The 17403-nt window shown below is 41.7% G+C and overlaps 1 protein-coding gene across 1 annotated transcript in view; it reads left to right on the top strand.

The window, feature by feature from the left end:
* Window positions 1–226: 226 nt before the first annotated feature.
* Window positions 227–17403, top strand: part of disc1 (DISC1 scaffold protein) — a 40911-nt gene continuing 23734 nt past the window's right edge. The window contains exons 1-9 of the mRNA XM_041050257.1: window positions 227–816; window positions 4842–5779; window positions 7511–7580; window positions 9151–9307; window positions 10263–10359; window positions 10719–10951; window positions 14355–14409; window positions 16085–16187; window positions 16363–16551. Of these exons, the coding sequence (XP_040906191.1) occupies window positions 735–816; window positions 4842–5779; window positions 7511–7580; window positions 9151–9307; window positions 10263–10359; window positions 10719–10951; window positions 14355–14409; window positions 16085–16187; window positions 16363–16551 (1924 nt within the window). The 5' untranslated portion in view covers window positions 227–734. The remainder of the gene's footprint in view (window positions 817–4841; window positions 5780–7510; window positions 7581–9150; window positions 9308–10262; window positions 10360–10718; window positions 10952–14354; window positions 14410–16084; window positions 16188–16362; window positions 16552–17403) is intronic.

Here is a 17403-nt window from a genome sequence, read left to right on the forward strand (position 1 = left end):
AGACTTTTTAAAAATGATTATTTTCATAATTCCCATTTCCTCTCCCAGTAGCAGCGCTGAAATCATAATGGTCCTAAAAAAATAAAAGCGTGCATAGATACAAAAAGCAGCAGTGTTTAATCCGGTGATGTGTCCGCTGCAGCTCTCATAGGCCGCCTGCTGTGGCCGTGAGGCGGTCTGAAGGAGTCTGGAGTCAAATTCCTGAACACGTCGGAGCTGCTCACGTTGCTCCAACACGACGCACGACGACGCAGAGGCGCAGCGAGTAACGGATTACTGATCAACTGATCGATGAGGCACACATTTATCACGGCTCTAACTTCAGCCACTACACCCAAACAATCGGATATTTGTTCCCCCTCCTATTTTTTTTTTTACAGAAGGAAAAATGACATGAAGACATCTTTTCTCTTCAGACCGTCTGTTCCAGTGCAGCTGAACCCACTTGTTTGCCACAGAGGAGAAATCTAAGAATCTGATGTACGAGGATCGATACTTGGTTTCATCAGGAAATGTTTCTTATGGACAAAGGAGCGCGCGTAAAAAGCCGGTTTCGCACGTTATTCCAAAACTGCTGGGGGGAAAAAAATAAAACATAACAGTCTGGATTCACTTTTCCACAGCGGAAATGAGATCAGTCCTACTCCCTGGCTCCACTTCTCCTAAAACATGGTCGATGTAACTCCATGTAGTTTATCTGACAATCTTTGACTTCTGGCTACAAAGAGCGTTTTATGAAAGGAAAGATGTTTGCTGGACTGATGGGGCTGGAATGTCACAACAACCCTCTGCTTCACCGCTGCGAAGTCACGGAAGGTAAAAAGAAAAATAAAACTTTTTCAAATGATCCTCGGCTGTTTGTTCACATCAACCAATGATCTGTAGATCATACGCAGAGGGAACGATGATGGTGATCAGGAAGGCAGTTTTGAATTATTATTAATTATAATAACTGGATAAGGAATAAGGGCTAAGCCACAGATGATGAGAATAAACAGAAGAAAAAATATATACAATAGCAACAGCAGAGGGCCCTTAGATGAGAGAGGGTCTGAGGATGTCTCATCCAAAACAGTCCACATGCTGCTGTGCACTGTGGTGCTTAATATCACTGAATAATCAAGTGAAGGTCTGTGAAGGTTTCCTGTCATACAGGTCACAGAGGTCAAAAGCTCCCTGCGAGTCAGTCTCTTGGATGAGCGATGGGAGGAGATGAATTCCAAGTGACTAAATGTATATTTAGTCCACATTTTCCTGACAATGTAAAGACAAGACTTATTCTCATATGTTTGTCTTGTCTGTCTTGCACAGCTAAGTTGCATATTTCACATACAAACAGTATTTTTCTGTAATAAACTCAGTTCAGATGGGATACCTGTAAGCAGACATATCCTATCCTCTGTAAGAGTTTATTCAGTTCCTTTTTTATTAGTTTGAAATTTTCCAAAAGTCAGGAGGTGTAGCACGTTTCTTTCTTTGTTTTTTTTGTTTTGTTTTTTTTCTTGAACAAACAGGCAGCCATAGTTTGATATCATGTGATATGCTATAGGCACAGCTAGCAGCTGGCTTGACCCCAAAACATGTAGCAGCTGGTCAGAGAGCATGCAACATGTGACAGACCTTTGAGATACAGGTCAGTTTATAAAAGCAATTATCAGCTTTTTGCCGTATGTATATTGTGTGTGGGCCACTTTTCTTTGCTAATATTAGCAACATTTTCAGTAAAGAAAATTAATCCATAATTGAAGTGAACAAAAGTCTAAGTAAAAGTTTTTATTTATTTATTTAGTTTGTTTGTAGGGCACTAGTGAAAATGCAGTTTGAAGTGATTTGAACACTTGTTGGTTGTATGATGTAGCGGTCTACTTTCTCGCTGTTAGTGCAGAACTGCAGCACAAAGAAATTAAATGGTCTGAGTTGGGTTTGTGGGGTGTACTCGTGTTCACAAAGTCAGTTTCTCTCTGCTGTACCTCCACAACACAAACACCATGTTCAGCTGGTTTATGGTCCTCATGTGACCATACAGGAAGTGTGGAGCTGCTTTCTTTAAACAGTCCAGAGCAGAGCAGAGATGCAGTGTAATAGATTATAATTAAGAGTCCTGTCAATTAATATAGGCTAAATTTCAGCTGTGTGGATAGATATATAGAGAGATTCACATCTAGGTCATCATATGTCATATTCATGGTCCAAAGGAAAAAGAAACACTGACTTTCACTTCCTTATTTCTGTGGTTGGTCACAAGTGGTGAAGTGCTTCTCTAGAGACTGCTGACATGCAGATGTGTGTGTGTGTGTGTGTGTGTGTGTGTGTGTGTGTGTGTGTGTGTGTGTGTGTGTGTGTGTGTGTGTGTGCGTGAGGTTGTTCCTCAAACGTTTGTGTTTTTATGAGAGCCTCTGCATTCCTCTGCTTTTTGGTTGAAATGCTCTCAGCGACCAATGGGATGTGGTGTTGAACCTAAGGGCTCAGGGGAGGGCCTCTTTAATCTCCAAAGGTAAATAATCTTGCCTCTTCTGGCTGAGACGCCTAATTTTCTCAGGCTTTGGGCAGCGTTTTCTTTCACGTTAGCAACAAGTTACATTGAGAAAGCGGCTATTGTTTCAATGGGATCGTTTAGTTGTCAGTGTCGAACCACTTTAGGTCTCCTTCTGCTTATTTGTGTTTTCTGCCGTAATTCCTGGCAAACTATTTCTGCACAAAGCTGGACAGGAAGCAGCAAATGACATACCTCTGAAGGGCTTCAGCCATGATGTAGATGCCCCCAAACACATACACACACACACACACACACACACACAATGGGCCCTGAGGCATTTCCTTCCCCTTTACTGAGAAAGGCCGTCTTTGTGTAATCGATGCGTAGAGAGGATACAGTGACACTCTCTATCAACGAGTCCTTCTTTCAGCTCCTGGGCTCTTTGAGTTTCTAGAGTAGCCTCTACATCATATCTTCACCACACCAGATGGTGTACGGCATGTGGTTGTATTTTGTACCTACAGAGAGTGTTAGGTTTCTTAAATTGGTTATGGAACAGCGACCACGTCTGCAAAGAAACACTAATGGAGCTGTATGTAACCCGAGCTTTAGTGCGGTGGTCCCAGTGGATAGAAGGCTTTTACTGAAGACTGTCCTCTGTTCTGCCCACACAGACATACACAGCTTGGGCACAATGGGAACACCCCTATGTTACTCTCACTCCAAATCCTGCCTAACATCCCAACTCTCCCTTAAGTGCTGTCTTTTTGTGTCTTTTCCTCTCCGGTCACATGGGATGGTTTAGGAGTGACATCACTGGAGGTCACGGGGGGTTGAGCCATGGTCTGTGGTTGCTTTGTAGTAGTCATGGTTTGTTTGATGCCCTGTGCTCCTGTCTTTACATACAGATCCAGACACAGAAGGTAAAAAAACTGTGTGGAAATTACACCTATAAATTATTATTAGGAATTAGATAGTAGTGACATGTCTTATGTACAGATGCAATTTTTGTTGAAAAATTGATTGTGTTGTTAGATTGTTTTAAAAAAAAAAAAACATTTAACAGGGTTTTACAATGACAGTAATATGACTGCTCCCACTGTTTTCAGTACAAAAGTGTCAGTGTGTCTCTTTGTGTCTTTAGTGTGTTTGTGTGAGTGGGAAGAGAAAATTGAGAGCCAGTAGTCAAAGAGGGAGCAGTGCAGCTGTACACAAAGAAGCTGTTGATTCCCCACATTTCAGCCTGTCTCCTTTTCTGAATCCTACACATTATATGTATTAATCATGTGGAGTTGTAGCAGGTGCCCAGCTCTGAACACAAACTTTATCATCCTGCACTGCTCTCACACCAAATACTGTTTGCACTCATATTTTTTAATCACTTCTCGTTGTGTGGATTGGCTATGTCTCCATTTCAGCCTCCATTAACAATACTGGGAAACCTTCACCTGAGTTTCTGCCAATAACAATTGAAAGCTCAACCTTTCCCAAACTGAGTTTATAGACACAAAAGATAAGGTTGCCCCCACTATGCTGACAGTGAACCTAAGAGAATGATAGGCTTCATTATACATTGGTTTTATCCATCTTGTATTTAAAGCAGCACTAATCAGTACTTATTTTAAATGACTACATGTACATACATGAAAGGAGTAACTAGTAGTCACATAGAGACCTGTCATCTGTCTCTGCAGTTCTCCATAGTTCATCTCAAGTCTATGAACTGCAGCTTTAAATGTGTCGTACATCCCCTACATAATTAGAAGTTGTTATTGTGCTGTCTGAATAAATTGGGCCAACCTGGATCTTGATAGCTTTGCTAGTGTCACTGCAGCTTTGTTTAGTTAAAGCTCCAACATTAATCAGGCTCATTCATCTTTACTTCCACTCCACCCCTACAAGGCCCTTACGCCCCTAGATTGGCCGAGTCTACAGTAATATGACTGTGTTTTCAAACAGAAACGAATTCAGAGGGAAATATTGTTCATTTAGTCTGCTCTTCCACTGAGAGGCTTGTCTATAATTCAAAATGACTGTGTGGCTTTGGTATTTCCCAACAGCTGGAGCAGAACCCTGGGAAATGTCACACAGCTGCCGAAGTTGTTTTTCATTCACTCAGCAGTGCGATGCTAGCCTTAAGGGCAGAGGGGTGGGACTGTGTGAAATTCATTTTGGTTTGGTTTTATCACACTGATGGTATTAATGATATGGTGTTTTATATTTTTGAGTAATTGGCACATTTGGCATTCCATGATCCTGATGTTGTTCACGATTGCACAGTTACTCCTGCCAGTTTTCAGAGCTCACTCTTTATCTGCCTCATGACCGTGTTGCCCAGCTTAATGGTTAATCTCTGCATCGACAGGTGGCAGAGCATCAGGGACAGCTGGCAGCTCTGGCCGTAAGAGGCTTCACCGAAGACCTGGGTACATGAGAGGAGAGCAGTCCAGACTACAGAGCACTACTCATGGACAGGAGGAGGAGGAGGAGGAGGAAGAGGACGCGAGGACCACTTGCATGAGGAATGGAAAATCTGGACGTCACACTGACATCACTGAGGCAACAAACGCTCAGGGGATGAGTCTAACGCCTGCTGTCAAAGTGTCCTCGATAAATCAGCAGCAGCCCGATAAACTCACATGTAGCTCCAAGAAGAGTAAGAACGTTATCTGCTCTGTTTCCCATCCTCTTCCCCATGTGGACTTCAGTGTCATCAACGGTACATCCAGCCATCAGGATCAATCCTCACTGCCACAGAGTGAACTCAGGGTAAGCCCAAGCCCGGCACTACAGTCCTCACCACAGGAGTCCTTTAACTCCAGCTTCAGTTTCATCCAACAGTCGCTCAACTCCAGCCAGAGGACAGACACAACCACTGCCACACTGGCCCGGCAACCAGAACCACTTAATTGGTCAACTAAAGCACCTAGTTCACCTCAAACAAAACCAGCAACCTTACTGACAGATGTCTTAAAGCATTCAACTCCTGTCCGATCACCACCCTCCTCCGCTCCAAGCAGCCAGGCGGAGAAAGAAGAGCCGTCATTAGGCGGGAGGTTTTGGCGGGAATGTCTGTGGAGTGGCAGGGAGGTTACCTCCGGCCTGCCCGACTGCGATTCCCGATCTCTGGACATAGAGATCACTTCCTCGCTGTCTGTGGACTCAGACACAGCTTCCGCTTCCTCTGTCACCTCTGGCTATGAGAGTGCCACGCCTGCCTCCGATCAAGGCTGGGACAACCTGGTGAAGAAGTACGAAGTCGTGCTGCAAGACTGCCTCCAAAACAACCGCACTCACACCAAGGTGGGTATGATAGACTCCTGATGTGAGAATGAAATGCGGGGTTGTAGTCACAATCATGGTAACTGGGTTTAAATCAATTTCAAGACCAGGTTCAGAATCAACACAGAGACCAAACAGGTTGACAGTTAACTGATTTCAGTTAGCATAAATACAGGAAACAAGGGAAACAGCCTGGCTCTGTCAACCAGCTAACAGGCTAACTCTAAATCTTACAAATTAAATGTTGTTCGTTATGATGAACATTATTATATGTTGTTCATTTAATCTGTACAAGACAGACCGTTTACAGTTTCCTCCTGTTTCCACTCTTTGTGCTAAGCTAACTCTCGAGGTAAAACTAAAAGAGGTATTGCTACTCAGTATTTCACAAAAAAAAAAAAAAAAACTGGAGAAATGTCCCAAAATATTGGTAATTGGTAACACTTTATGAAACAGGCATGATTTACAGTGTAATTTTATTATATAAACCAGGTACCAATGAAATACTTATGGGTTTCAGGTACAGTGGGAGAAAAATAGACTATGGGGAACAAGGAAGTAACAACTGGGCATTTTAGAGGAATTGAGAAAGTTATACTCTCAGTATTTGTGTAACTCCTTGGTACATGTAGGGTACAGCACTAGGAAACAAAGCTGCAGTTTGGGGAAAATGGTGTTGGCATATGTCACAGAGGGGGGCAAGGACTTGGACCCAAACACAAAAACCCCAAAGACAGGCAGAATTAGTGAACCAAAAATCATGCACATGGGAGAAAAACACTAAGGAACAAAACTAAACAAAACTAAATTAAAATAAAATAAAATAAAATAAAATAGTCCTCACTTGAAACAAAAGAAACCGAGGTAAGTCCATGAGGGGGAGAACACAAGACACAGGAACATGAACAAACAAAAGGACTTGACGTGGTGCAGAGTCAAGCATGGACACAGACATGGAAACAGACAAGGACCAAGAAGAACACAGGGAAACGACGAGACTTAAATACACAAGGCAATGGGCAACAGGTGAAACCAATTAGGGCGGGGCAGACAATCACAAATGGAGGGAAACAAGACAAAGACAGGAAGTAGAACAAGATACACAAGGGCAATGAAAATCAAAATAAATCAAAATAAAACAGGAACTATAAACAAAACTTAACAAACTAAAAAAGAGTTCAAAAGTCCACAAAAGAGTTCAAAACATAACAAAAGGGTTCTGAAAACAGCCCCCTTAGGAGCTAGTCATGACAGCATATTGTGTAATGAAAGAGTAAATGGGGAAAATGGGAAAATTGCAGCCTTCACACCTTATTCCTACTGTGTACTTAAAAGAATTAAAATAATATTTACAGCTTTCCTCATTTAACATGAAAGATTAGCTATGTTTGATCCACATACCTACATATATTTACATTGTTACATGACTGCAGTATGTTGTAGTATTACCATATAATTTTATGACGCAGAAATGTTTTATTTTTCTTCTTTTTCTTCTTAAATTGTCTGAGACAGACAAGGTTGAGAAGGTAGAGAAAACCTTAGCAGTAGTTCTGGTAAGTTCTAATGATGAGTTTTTAAACTTCATACCCAGTCCTCAACTTGCTGACCTGGTATCACGAAATGACGGTCATTGCACCCTGCACCCACACCTTTTTTTTTTTTTAGTCTGTGGTGACTGTTTAAAGAACATTGCCCTTTAAACTGTTTGGTAATCTGCCCTGTCTTCTGTCTGTTGTATCTCCCTCTCAGATTGAGTCCATGATGTTGAAGCTGCAGAGACTCCAGCAGAAGGCCATTTTGGATGATGACTATGACGCAGGTGAACTAAGACTTTCCACTGAGCCGTTGGGTTAATAAGTAGGTCGTTTCAGATTTGGATGATGAGATACTGTAGCTGTGGATGGATTGGAGAGAGCTTACCTTGAACTGCAGTAACTTTTTTTTTTTTTTTTGAATAAATGATTTCCCTCTTTTTTATATGTTATACATTATATGTTTGGACAGAGGACAGTACAAAATGAAAATTAACAGTTTGAGTGGACAAAAAGCTGTAGCAGCATAACATATGGTAACTCTGCGGGATTGTAGCCCACATTTAGGTTGAGATTTCATTGACACGTTCAGTCAGAATTTGTGTTAAAGATGAGGGAAGATGTAGGAAGTTACTCCGATGCCTTTATTGGATTTCTTGCTAACTGAATTAGTTTTGGTTCATACTGAAATGTGCAATCAAGCATGTGAGGGCAGAAGGCTGCACAGTAATTAGCGCTGAAGAAACGGTTTGTTGTTCACTAACTCTGACATGTGTACCACGTCAAACTTACTGCAGAGTTTAGTGAGTTTTTTTGCCTGTGTGTGTGTGTTGTGCCTGTTACTAGAAGATCGTACATACAATATCATTATTTTCTTGGTTTGAGGGCAGAGTCACCATGACTTTGGTAGCTGAGTCTGTAATAAGCTAACGGGTTAAACAGAATGTGATCTTGAATCCACTGTGTGTTTGGAGAGTAGGTAAAACTAATCAAATTCCACATTTATTTAAAAGAAAAACCTTGGTGCTCCTCGGGTTTCTTGGACTTTTGATGGGAAAGAACCTGTGACTCCTCAAACCTAACACATGCAATCTGTAATCTTTTTTCATCTATGTCCAGGAGAAACTGCATTCATGTAAGATGCTGTTTGACCTAAATATTTCTTCAAGCTGACCTGTGGAAAGTTTATTTTCAAAAGACGACTGTATTCTGACCCATTTCTTGGCCCTTGTGACAGAAATAAATACCAGCATCTGCTGTCGAGGTCCTGTAGACCTTGAACTATTTAGGGCCAGTGATTATTTGGGTCAGTATGTCCTGTCGGGTTTTCTGTTTGCCTTTTGATATTGTACATCACAGACTCCTCTCTGACATTTTAAACTCCAGCTTTCCATGAAATGTTGTACGCAAGAAATAAGTTGATTAGATTTTCTTGCTGATGACAAGCTGGATGTTTTCCCCTTAGATATTTATTATTTTTAGCTCTAACCATGAAGCCAACAGAAAGAGGGTTGATTCCAAATCTTTCATGTGTGTTCACAGGGTCAAGAAATGAAGGATTCTGTAGACTGACATGATATGAATGACCTCTTGTCTTATCAGTTTGCTCTCTTTAATTACTTCCTAGTTGGGGCTAATTTGGTAATTGAATAAGGAATGATTTGTGTGGAGTCATGTTATTTCAGCGAATGCAGGCAGCATAGATGTTGTGACCGACAGTAATTTGCTCTCTGTACAACACAGCAGTACCTGCATGGAGAAGCTTATGACTTTAAACCTTGTTGCTGTTAACTGAACTTTTTCTGTAATGAATCTTCATGTTAATCAGAGTGTCTGTGTGTGTCTGTGTGTTTTCAGCCGAGCGTTTTGGGAAAAAGCTGGAGGAGCTGTGCAAGGAGCGAGGAGCCCTGCAGCTGGGTTTACCCTCCAGACAGCCCAGCGTGGCTCTGTTCCTTGAGCAGCTCAGACAGGTGGTGCACAGCGCCCTCCAGAGGGCAGACTGCAGTCAGCGCAGGTCAGTCACACAATAGTATGACAACAGTGATTCTGTGATGCATTATTAATATATATATTACTTACAATGGCCACACCCAGAAGAAAGAAACATTATGATGGTATTAACACAGGTTAAGATAAGATTTCAGTGATCCAAGGGGAGAAATTCAAAAGCTGCCCCTCAGTATAGAACATAATTCAGATTACCTGCTGCAGCTGTAAAGTATGGCACCTAATGAACTAATGATTATTTTCCTTATCAAGTAATCTGGAGATGAGTTTCTCAGTTAATTGATTATTTGTTTTGTCAAAAAACATTTAAGCAGAGTGAAAGGTAAAATGAAAAGTGCTTGAATTAAAGATCCCTATTTTGTTTCAGATTTCATTTCATGACAGACTCTAATTGGTACTGGTTTTCTGTGCTCTATTTAGACCGCAGACTTCTTTATTACAATAACATTATGTTGTCATTTAATCACAATCTGTCACAATTACATGGTGATTAACAACAGTACCGTGTTGCTACACAGCTCCACTGGGTTTGCAGTATTGAAGTCGACAGGTTGTTTGGCTCTTGGGGAAATTTGTATTTTCACAGATTTATGTGGTTAAACTGAGTTTATAAGCCTTGTGATCGTGCTCTGTTCTCCATTATATTGTGCAGAGCAGTGACAGAGGGATGTCAAAAATAGCTCTTTTAACAGGAAGGGAATCAGGTGGGGTCCCTCCAGAGGGCATCCTGAACAAATATAACCTAAAGCTCACTCAGTAATGCTCAGTAATCTCAGCAACTCAGTGTTTAAAATGCTAAAAAAAAAACCAGGAAAAACATGCCAACTCAGTTTTATAGACCCCCCTGCCAACGTCTAGCGATAATGGCACATTAAGGACAATGAAATTTGGATGAAAATTTTATAAGTCATGATTAAAAATAAAACCATCAGTGACTGTGTATGTTTGTGGCTGGTTGGCAGGGAAGCTGCAGAGCCTGATGCAGGGGAGCGGTCCGACTCATTGCAGGGTCCACTGCATCGAAGGGACCGTCTGATCCGAGAGAAAAGGATGGTGGAGGTAAATTCAGCTTGCGTCATGTCATGAAAGCCTACAATGTTAAATTCTGGCTCTTTGTGTCACATGTGTGTCTCCAGGCTGTTTGATGTGACCCGCCCCATTACTACATTTTCCTTCCTCACACATGAAAGATGAATGACGTTTCTAAAATAGCTGGAGTTGTCATTAATATTAAATTTAAAATGGCTTAATGGTGAAATACCCAATCTCATTGTTAATGCTTATAACACACAGCTTTTACTGTAAGAACAACGTTATGTTCAACACACACACAGAGGACAGAAGAACAACTAGAACTGATGAGTAAAACCTGAAAGTGAACCGCAGGGTCATAGATGAAAGTATTTACACCTGTGCAGGAGGAGATAGCTGAGTTGCAGCAGAAGCTGGCAGAGCTGAAAGACCGCAGTCTATGCTTGGAGCAGCAGATCCAGCAGGAGGAGCAGCAGGTGGAGGCTGAGGAGCTGGAGGGCTCCGTCCTGAGGAGCTGCACCTTTGCCCAGCTCCGCGATATGAGCCGAACCCTGCAGGACCTTGTCACCTCTGAAAACCGTATGCAGATCTCCGTTTCTCCACCACCCTCCATGCTCAGGTCAGGGTCTCCCACACAAACAAAATTTTCCGGATTATTCTCACATTGTTCTCTTCCAGATTATTCTTTATAGATGCTGAGTATTTGATTGCACCCTTACATAGTAACTAACTGCACATTTATAGGATAAATAGGCTCATTCCAAAGTTTGTCCTTTCAAATGTGTCATAAAAAAGTCCATTAGAATGACTGCATGAGATGAGCAAGCTCCTGGTGATTAGTGAATCAAACCTGCTGTTACCTGGCACAGGACTGGACTGGAAAATTAAACTCGTGCCATTTTCATGTGACCGGTGCATAAAGAGAGTCAAATCCAAATGAGGAAACAAAAGCATTTATTTCACATCTCAGCACATATTAGGGATTTGGCTCTATGTGCTGCTGCTCTGCATAGTCCAGTGTAGCTGAAGAAATGTGAAAATCTATGTGGAAAATCTAAATGTCAAACTGCACTCTGGAGAATTCTGTGAAGAAACATATTCACACTATATACATTTGCATTTTACACCTTTGCATGAAGTTTTTTTTTTTTTCCCCAGTGGGTCACTGCAGTGAAACTGGGATTGTTTGAGCCTGAACGCTGCAGAACACCACAACAAAAAACAACAAAAAAAAAAATATTTGAGTGGGCCATCATGTGCGTTACCCTCACTCACTGGCAATTGAAAACAGGTTTACATAAGTTTAATTCCTACATTTTCCCCGATTCATTCAGCCCCTATCAAGCAGTGAGCAGGTGCAGTATTTACTGCAGTACCACAAGTCACCAGATGGGACTGCTAGAGAGCCATGAGCTGGTGGTGACGTTACAACAGTCATCAGTCCGTGAATGTTTTTCCCTGTATCTTGTCACGTATTTTCTTATCATTAAATTACCTCGTTTGGAAGAGGCTGTGTCAGTGCAGATCTTCTCTTTCACTAAATCACTGCCTCCCAGCTTCATTAATCCTCTGACAAACAAAGTGGCATTTTGAATGAATCTTGCAGCAGGACTGTCTTGTTTAGTGCCAACAAAGTATAACTGAGTCATGTTTCAAATGAAAATGAACATCACAAATAACTGTAAAGAAGACACTTGGCGTTACATCCTGGATGTACAGTATTTTTACATGAAAAAATTGCTTACTTTTAGATGTTTAGGAGGATGCGCATGTAATTTTTGATGACAGCTAGCTCTTGAGCTCTTACTCCAAATGAGGCTGAATGCATTTCATGTCTTCTTAGACAAAAGTGCCTCCCAAATTAATGTAATGCAGTGCACTAATTTTGTACGACTTAACGAAGGACAATTTGTTGATTTTCAGATTCAGAGAGGACGTATCAAGCATCTCCAACTACTTTTTCTTTATCATTATCACATCCCCTTGTGCCCTCAATCCTCTTCCCTCACACCTGCTTGAACCTGCTTTGAATTTTAATGGTTTTTCTCAGATGCAAATGATTACTTTGCATCATATCCTCTGAAGTTAATAGCTTGCGAGGGAGCACTGTGGAAAGCCTCTCTGTCTTGCCACTCGTTAGAAAGACATGTAAATTGTACTTATCGCCTTCTCTGTGGCGTGACCCGCCATCACTGGCATAATTTGATATCTGACATATTCTCACCCCAACTGGAACGCATTTATTCTCGCTGCTGATTGAAATTGCAACCTCAGATTGGATATTCAGCTCCACATCTCCGAGTGGCATGCTTTGGGTCATCATGATGATTGTGTTGCTGTCCCCTTTCTAAATAACACACAGCTTTTTTCTCTCACATCAAGGTGTATTTTCTTGCGCTTCCCGGATTTAAAAATTCACACCATCCAGAGTTGCTGCATCCCTAAAAAGCGCTGTTGCAAAACTGAGGTTCAGGGACAACATTTTACTCTGACTCACCCTGAACATCGGCTTGAATAACATGTAAAGGGCAAACTGATTTTTATGATCTGAGACAACTGGGATTGTCTCAAGGTGACTGCGTTGTGCATAATGGATTTTATGCTCATTTTTCCAATCTAGTAATTGATTTATATCTCTGTCAACAAATAATGTGACCTTAATGGTTTGTCCTGCGTGCAGGTTGACATACTAATACAACATTTACCCTTGGTATCTGAAGCATCATCTAGACGGTTAAATCTAATGGACCCGTCATTGAAAACACACCCATTGATATTTTCTGTTTTAGTTATGCTTGGCAGTATTGTAAGAATAACAGAGCCTTCAATTAACTAAGCACGTTACAGATTAAAGTGAAATGACAGATTTAAGCTGTGACTAAGGAACAAATCATCTCACTACCTTATTATTAGCTTGGCTGCCTTTAGTGAGTTGTCATAATTGCAAAATGGTTTTAAAATATGTTCTTGGAAAGAGTCATATTTCATGTCCTTATACAACATTTTATGTTTGGAAATTAAAAATAATGGGCAGTATTATTATCTTGAAGACATAATAGGCATTTAAACTAGGAGGAGTTACTGGAGAATGAAGAACAGACAGCACTCCTATATACTGGACCTGGTGAATGGTGATTCTTTACAAGGAGACTTTGTCTTATTGAGGGGTCACAAAGTATTTGATGCCATAAATTTTGGATTTGTCACCAAGGATGGTTAGAGCTTTAGACTGTGTGAGTTTCAGCTCATTGTTTAACCGTCCAGCCCAGCTCTCATGGCCTTTTTCTAGGCTGCACCAGGCAGCTGTTTTCAGTGAAAAGGCTCTGAAAACCCACTGTTAGCTGACACACTTAAGGACAAGATCGCAAACAAAGTGGACTTACATTCTCCAGGTGGCCAGAAAGACAGCTCCAAATTAATGATATTGTTGCTCTATATCTGCTGGATGCAAGTAAGCAACTGTTTGCTAATATAATTTTAAAGATGATGAAATGTCAGTCCTGTGTTTGAAACTTGTTTCTTGTTTTAAGGTCTTTTAGCTCATTGCTTTGGTTGTCTGGCCTGCAAATTTGCTGTTTTACCCTCAAATGGCCAAAAAAGAGGATTTTTGCAAGTTTGAGCAAAATGGCAAAAAGTAAAAATGTCAAAATCAAAATCACTGACAAAATGATTAATCAATTAGATGATCAAATGATGAAAATATGTATATATATAATATAATGTAATATAATATATTACCAGCCTTTTTTTGACTTCAGTGTGCAGCGAATTAGATCACACAGTAGACAGTATGTGAACCTCTTATTCTATTTGTGGATGTCTGCAGGCTTTTGCTTAAAGTTTTTGCTGCTTCGGATGCTTCTTGTTTGGAGACATTCTTTAGATACTGTAAGTCACAACAGACTCAGTAATTCTCTTTATAGTAGATAAACTATTCTATGTTTTTGCACCAGAGGAGGCCACCACATGAAAGAAATGACTTTTAGTGCTGCACTGTAACATTCTTATTTTCTGTTTTGCAGGCTCCAGGAGCAGGAGCAGGCATTGAATCTGTCCATCAAGGAAGCCACTGCTAAAGTAAGCCACTCTTCCTCTGACACGATTTAATCCATAGCAGCTCGGCCTCCCCTCAGCATGCCAACAGTAATTGAATGTGTATAAATATCTAATGAGCAGTAAGTCAAAATAGGCAGTATCTGTTGTGTGCCAGTTTCGGTGTGTTAAATATGCATACTAAATGTTAATGTCTGTATTCATGAGCTTATTTCTGTTTGACAAGGCAGTGAACTCTCTACAGTTGTAGGCTAAGAGTCAGAAACAGCAGGAGATGTCATTTTGAATAAATCCTCCCCAAAAACCTTCTGTAAAACAAAGCAGCACTGTAAAAAAGTACAAGAATTTGATTTTTTCTGCACTTCACATAAGTGAAGTTATGAATTCTGTGGGTTTTCTATGCATGTCAGTGGTGTATTCGTGTGTGTGAATGGCTTTGCATGCTTCAGTTTGTATGTGTCTGTCTCTCTGGAGCTCCCACTTGCTCATCAGGGGTTTGCTTTTCCCTCTCACTGATCTCTAGACATAGATGTCTGCAGCTGGAAAAAGCCAGAAGCAGCAGAAATCTGCAGTAGCAGTTTAAGGACAGAGAGAGAGAGAGAGGCACAGCAGGGGACAGGGGGCTCTGTAAAGACCTTTTACTGTCACTATGGCCTTTAGAAACTCGTCATCATATGTAGGCTTTCTACAAAGAGGCACTTGTACCACAACCACGAGTTTGTCCATTGTTGAGTTGAGATGAAAAGTTTTGCCGCTAAATGAAATATCCACTATGTGGAAAATAGCACACCTGCTGTGACTAAATGATTGCTGCCATGAAAGTAACTTTCACTTTCTCTTTCAAAATTGACAAATAGCCAGATGTTTTGAAATTAAATCACCACTGTCAGAATTTCTGCAGTTTGAAAAGCACTCCAGAGCAGCTTCTAGTTCATTTAATGTGTGAAATAAAATTATGCAAGCCTGTTTGAAAAAAAAAAAAAAAAATGTTTTCTATATTTCTGTGGGAAGAAAATTCCCTGGAGATGTTCTGCCTCAGAAATACCAACCTATTTGACAGCCTTTTCAAAGTGTTGCACAAAACTGTGTCAGATTCAGGAAGAAAATGCGTCAGAAAATCCGGCTCCACATCCCTTTGAGCAGTGAAAATAGTTCCTCAAAAGAAGGAAGCACATCATGGGGATTGTATCTGGCTGTAGCTCAAAGTGAATACATTGGAAAGAACAGAGGTTTAAAGGGCAGAGTGAGGGCAGATGGGGGCCAGACAGGCTGCATCTGAAGCCATCAACTCCTCTGTGAATACTGCAGATCTGAGGTGCTGCATCCCCATCAGTCCCCTGACATTCAGGGCCTTTTTCCTCTCTGACATTCTAATGGCATCTTTTATGGAGATTTCACATTTCCCTGTCTGTCCACGTGAAAGGAGATGCACTTTCTTTCTTTCTAAAGGTTATGGACAAGGTAACACATCGGCGTTGATGCTCTGCTGTGTATTCAAAGCGGGGCGAGCGTAGAAGGACGGAAATGAATCTGTAAGGTCTTGTAAGAATGAGTGTCAGGAAGAAAATGAAACGGGAATTGGAAATGAGCTATGCATCCTGTGGGATCCATGTGTCTGCAAAGGTTTTGTTAGTTACCACCCTCCCCCCCCCACCTCCCGGCGCTCTCCTCTACCTCTTCTTCTCCTTATTTTCCCCAGGTGGTCATGAGTCAGAGGCTGGGCAGCAGCCTGAGGAGGAAAGTCAGTGAGACTGAAACGCAGCTTTTGGCACTGCATGAAGCCAAACTGGCGGCCATATCAGGTAAGTCTCCACTCAACCACACCCCAGTACACCCCTGCCTAGATTTCACATCTTTTATTTACCTCATTTACTTGCATTGCCCACCATTAGCCTTGCTTAATTATGCCATTTATGATTGAGGCGCTCATTAATAGGCAGTGTAAGCTTAATGTCCTCCTGTGGCGCACCGGTGCAGGTAATGACTTCAGCAGCGCCAAGGAGCTGAAGGCTGAGATGAAGGCAGTGTACCTGGAGCGGGACCGGCTAGAAGCTCTGGCCAAGAGGTTGCACAGCCTCAGCTCGGGGAGCAGCCAGGAGCTGGCCAGGATGAAGGAGCAGCGGCAGCAGCTCAGGCAGGAGCTGGAGCAGAGGGAGGCCCTGCACGGTGAGTCACTGAGACCGGTCTGCATTAAGATCACATGAACTGTTTTCATCTTAGAGGTGAAACTGGGTTGCTGCGGGCAGTAGAACAGAACTAAAAGCAACAAATCATCTTTCTTACTGTAATAAAGACTTTCTAAGGGCAGCCAATAATTAAAAAATATTAATAAAATATATGCATCATTATCTCAGGGAACAAATCTGTGTTTTTTCACCTGCCAAATGAGACAAGAAAACGTTTGTCGAATTTTTGAAAGGTGCCTCACTTTCTTTGAATACACCTTTCAAATATCAATTCAAATTTGGATCATGAGAGCTCTTTGAAAGACAAGTCCTCTCTTGATGTCGCTTCATGCGGGGACGACATCAATGGACGATGACTTTTCTCCCAAATGAAGAGGTGATCTGCTGTCAGTAGGGACTTGGCATCAAATGATTTACCAGCAGGATTGGCAGCTGTTAAGTGAAGGAGGAGGGGTAGCGGTGGTGGGGTGTGCAGGGGAAATGAGCTTTAGATTGTGTGAAGTAGCCAATTACCTCCGAGCCACTCAGTGGAGACATGATGTATCAGCGCTCACACACACACACACACACTTCAACTAGAGGAGATCTGAATGCTGCTTAAAGAAGAGGGCTTGCTTTTTAGGGTTGAGGCTAGGGAGGGGGTTAGATTGGTTTGTCCTGGTGGTGCTGGCAGAGAGATAAATGGATTTTGATGGCACCACCTGCAGTGCTACTCTCTCTACTCCATCAGTCACAGGGAGATTTCTAAAAAAGGTCACTTCACTCTCTGAGGCACTGAGACGGGCAGCACAGAGAGAGGAAGGGGAATGGTTAAGTGACGGGGGCCAGAGCA

This window comes from Toxotes jaculatrix, chromosome 11 (assembly GCF_017976425.1).
Source record: "Toxotes jaculatrix isolate fToxJac2 chromosome 11, fToxJac2.pri, whole genome shotgun sequence".
Taxonomy (NCBI): Eukaryota; Metazoa; Chordata; class Actinopteri; family Toxotidae; genus Toxotes; species Toxotes jaculatrix.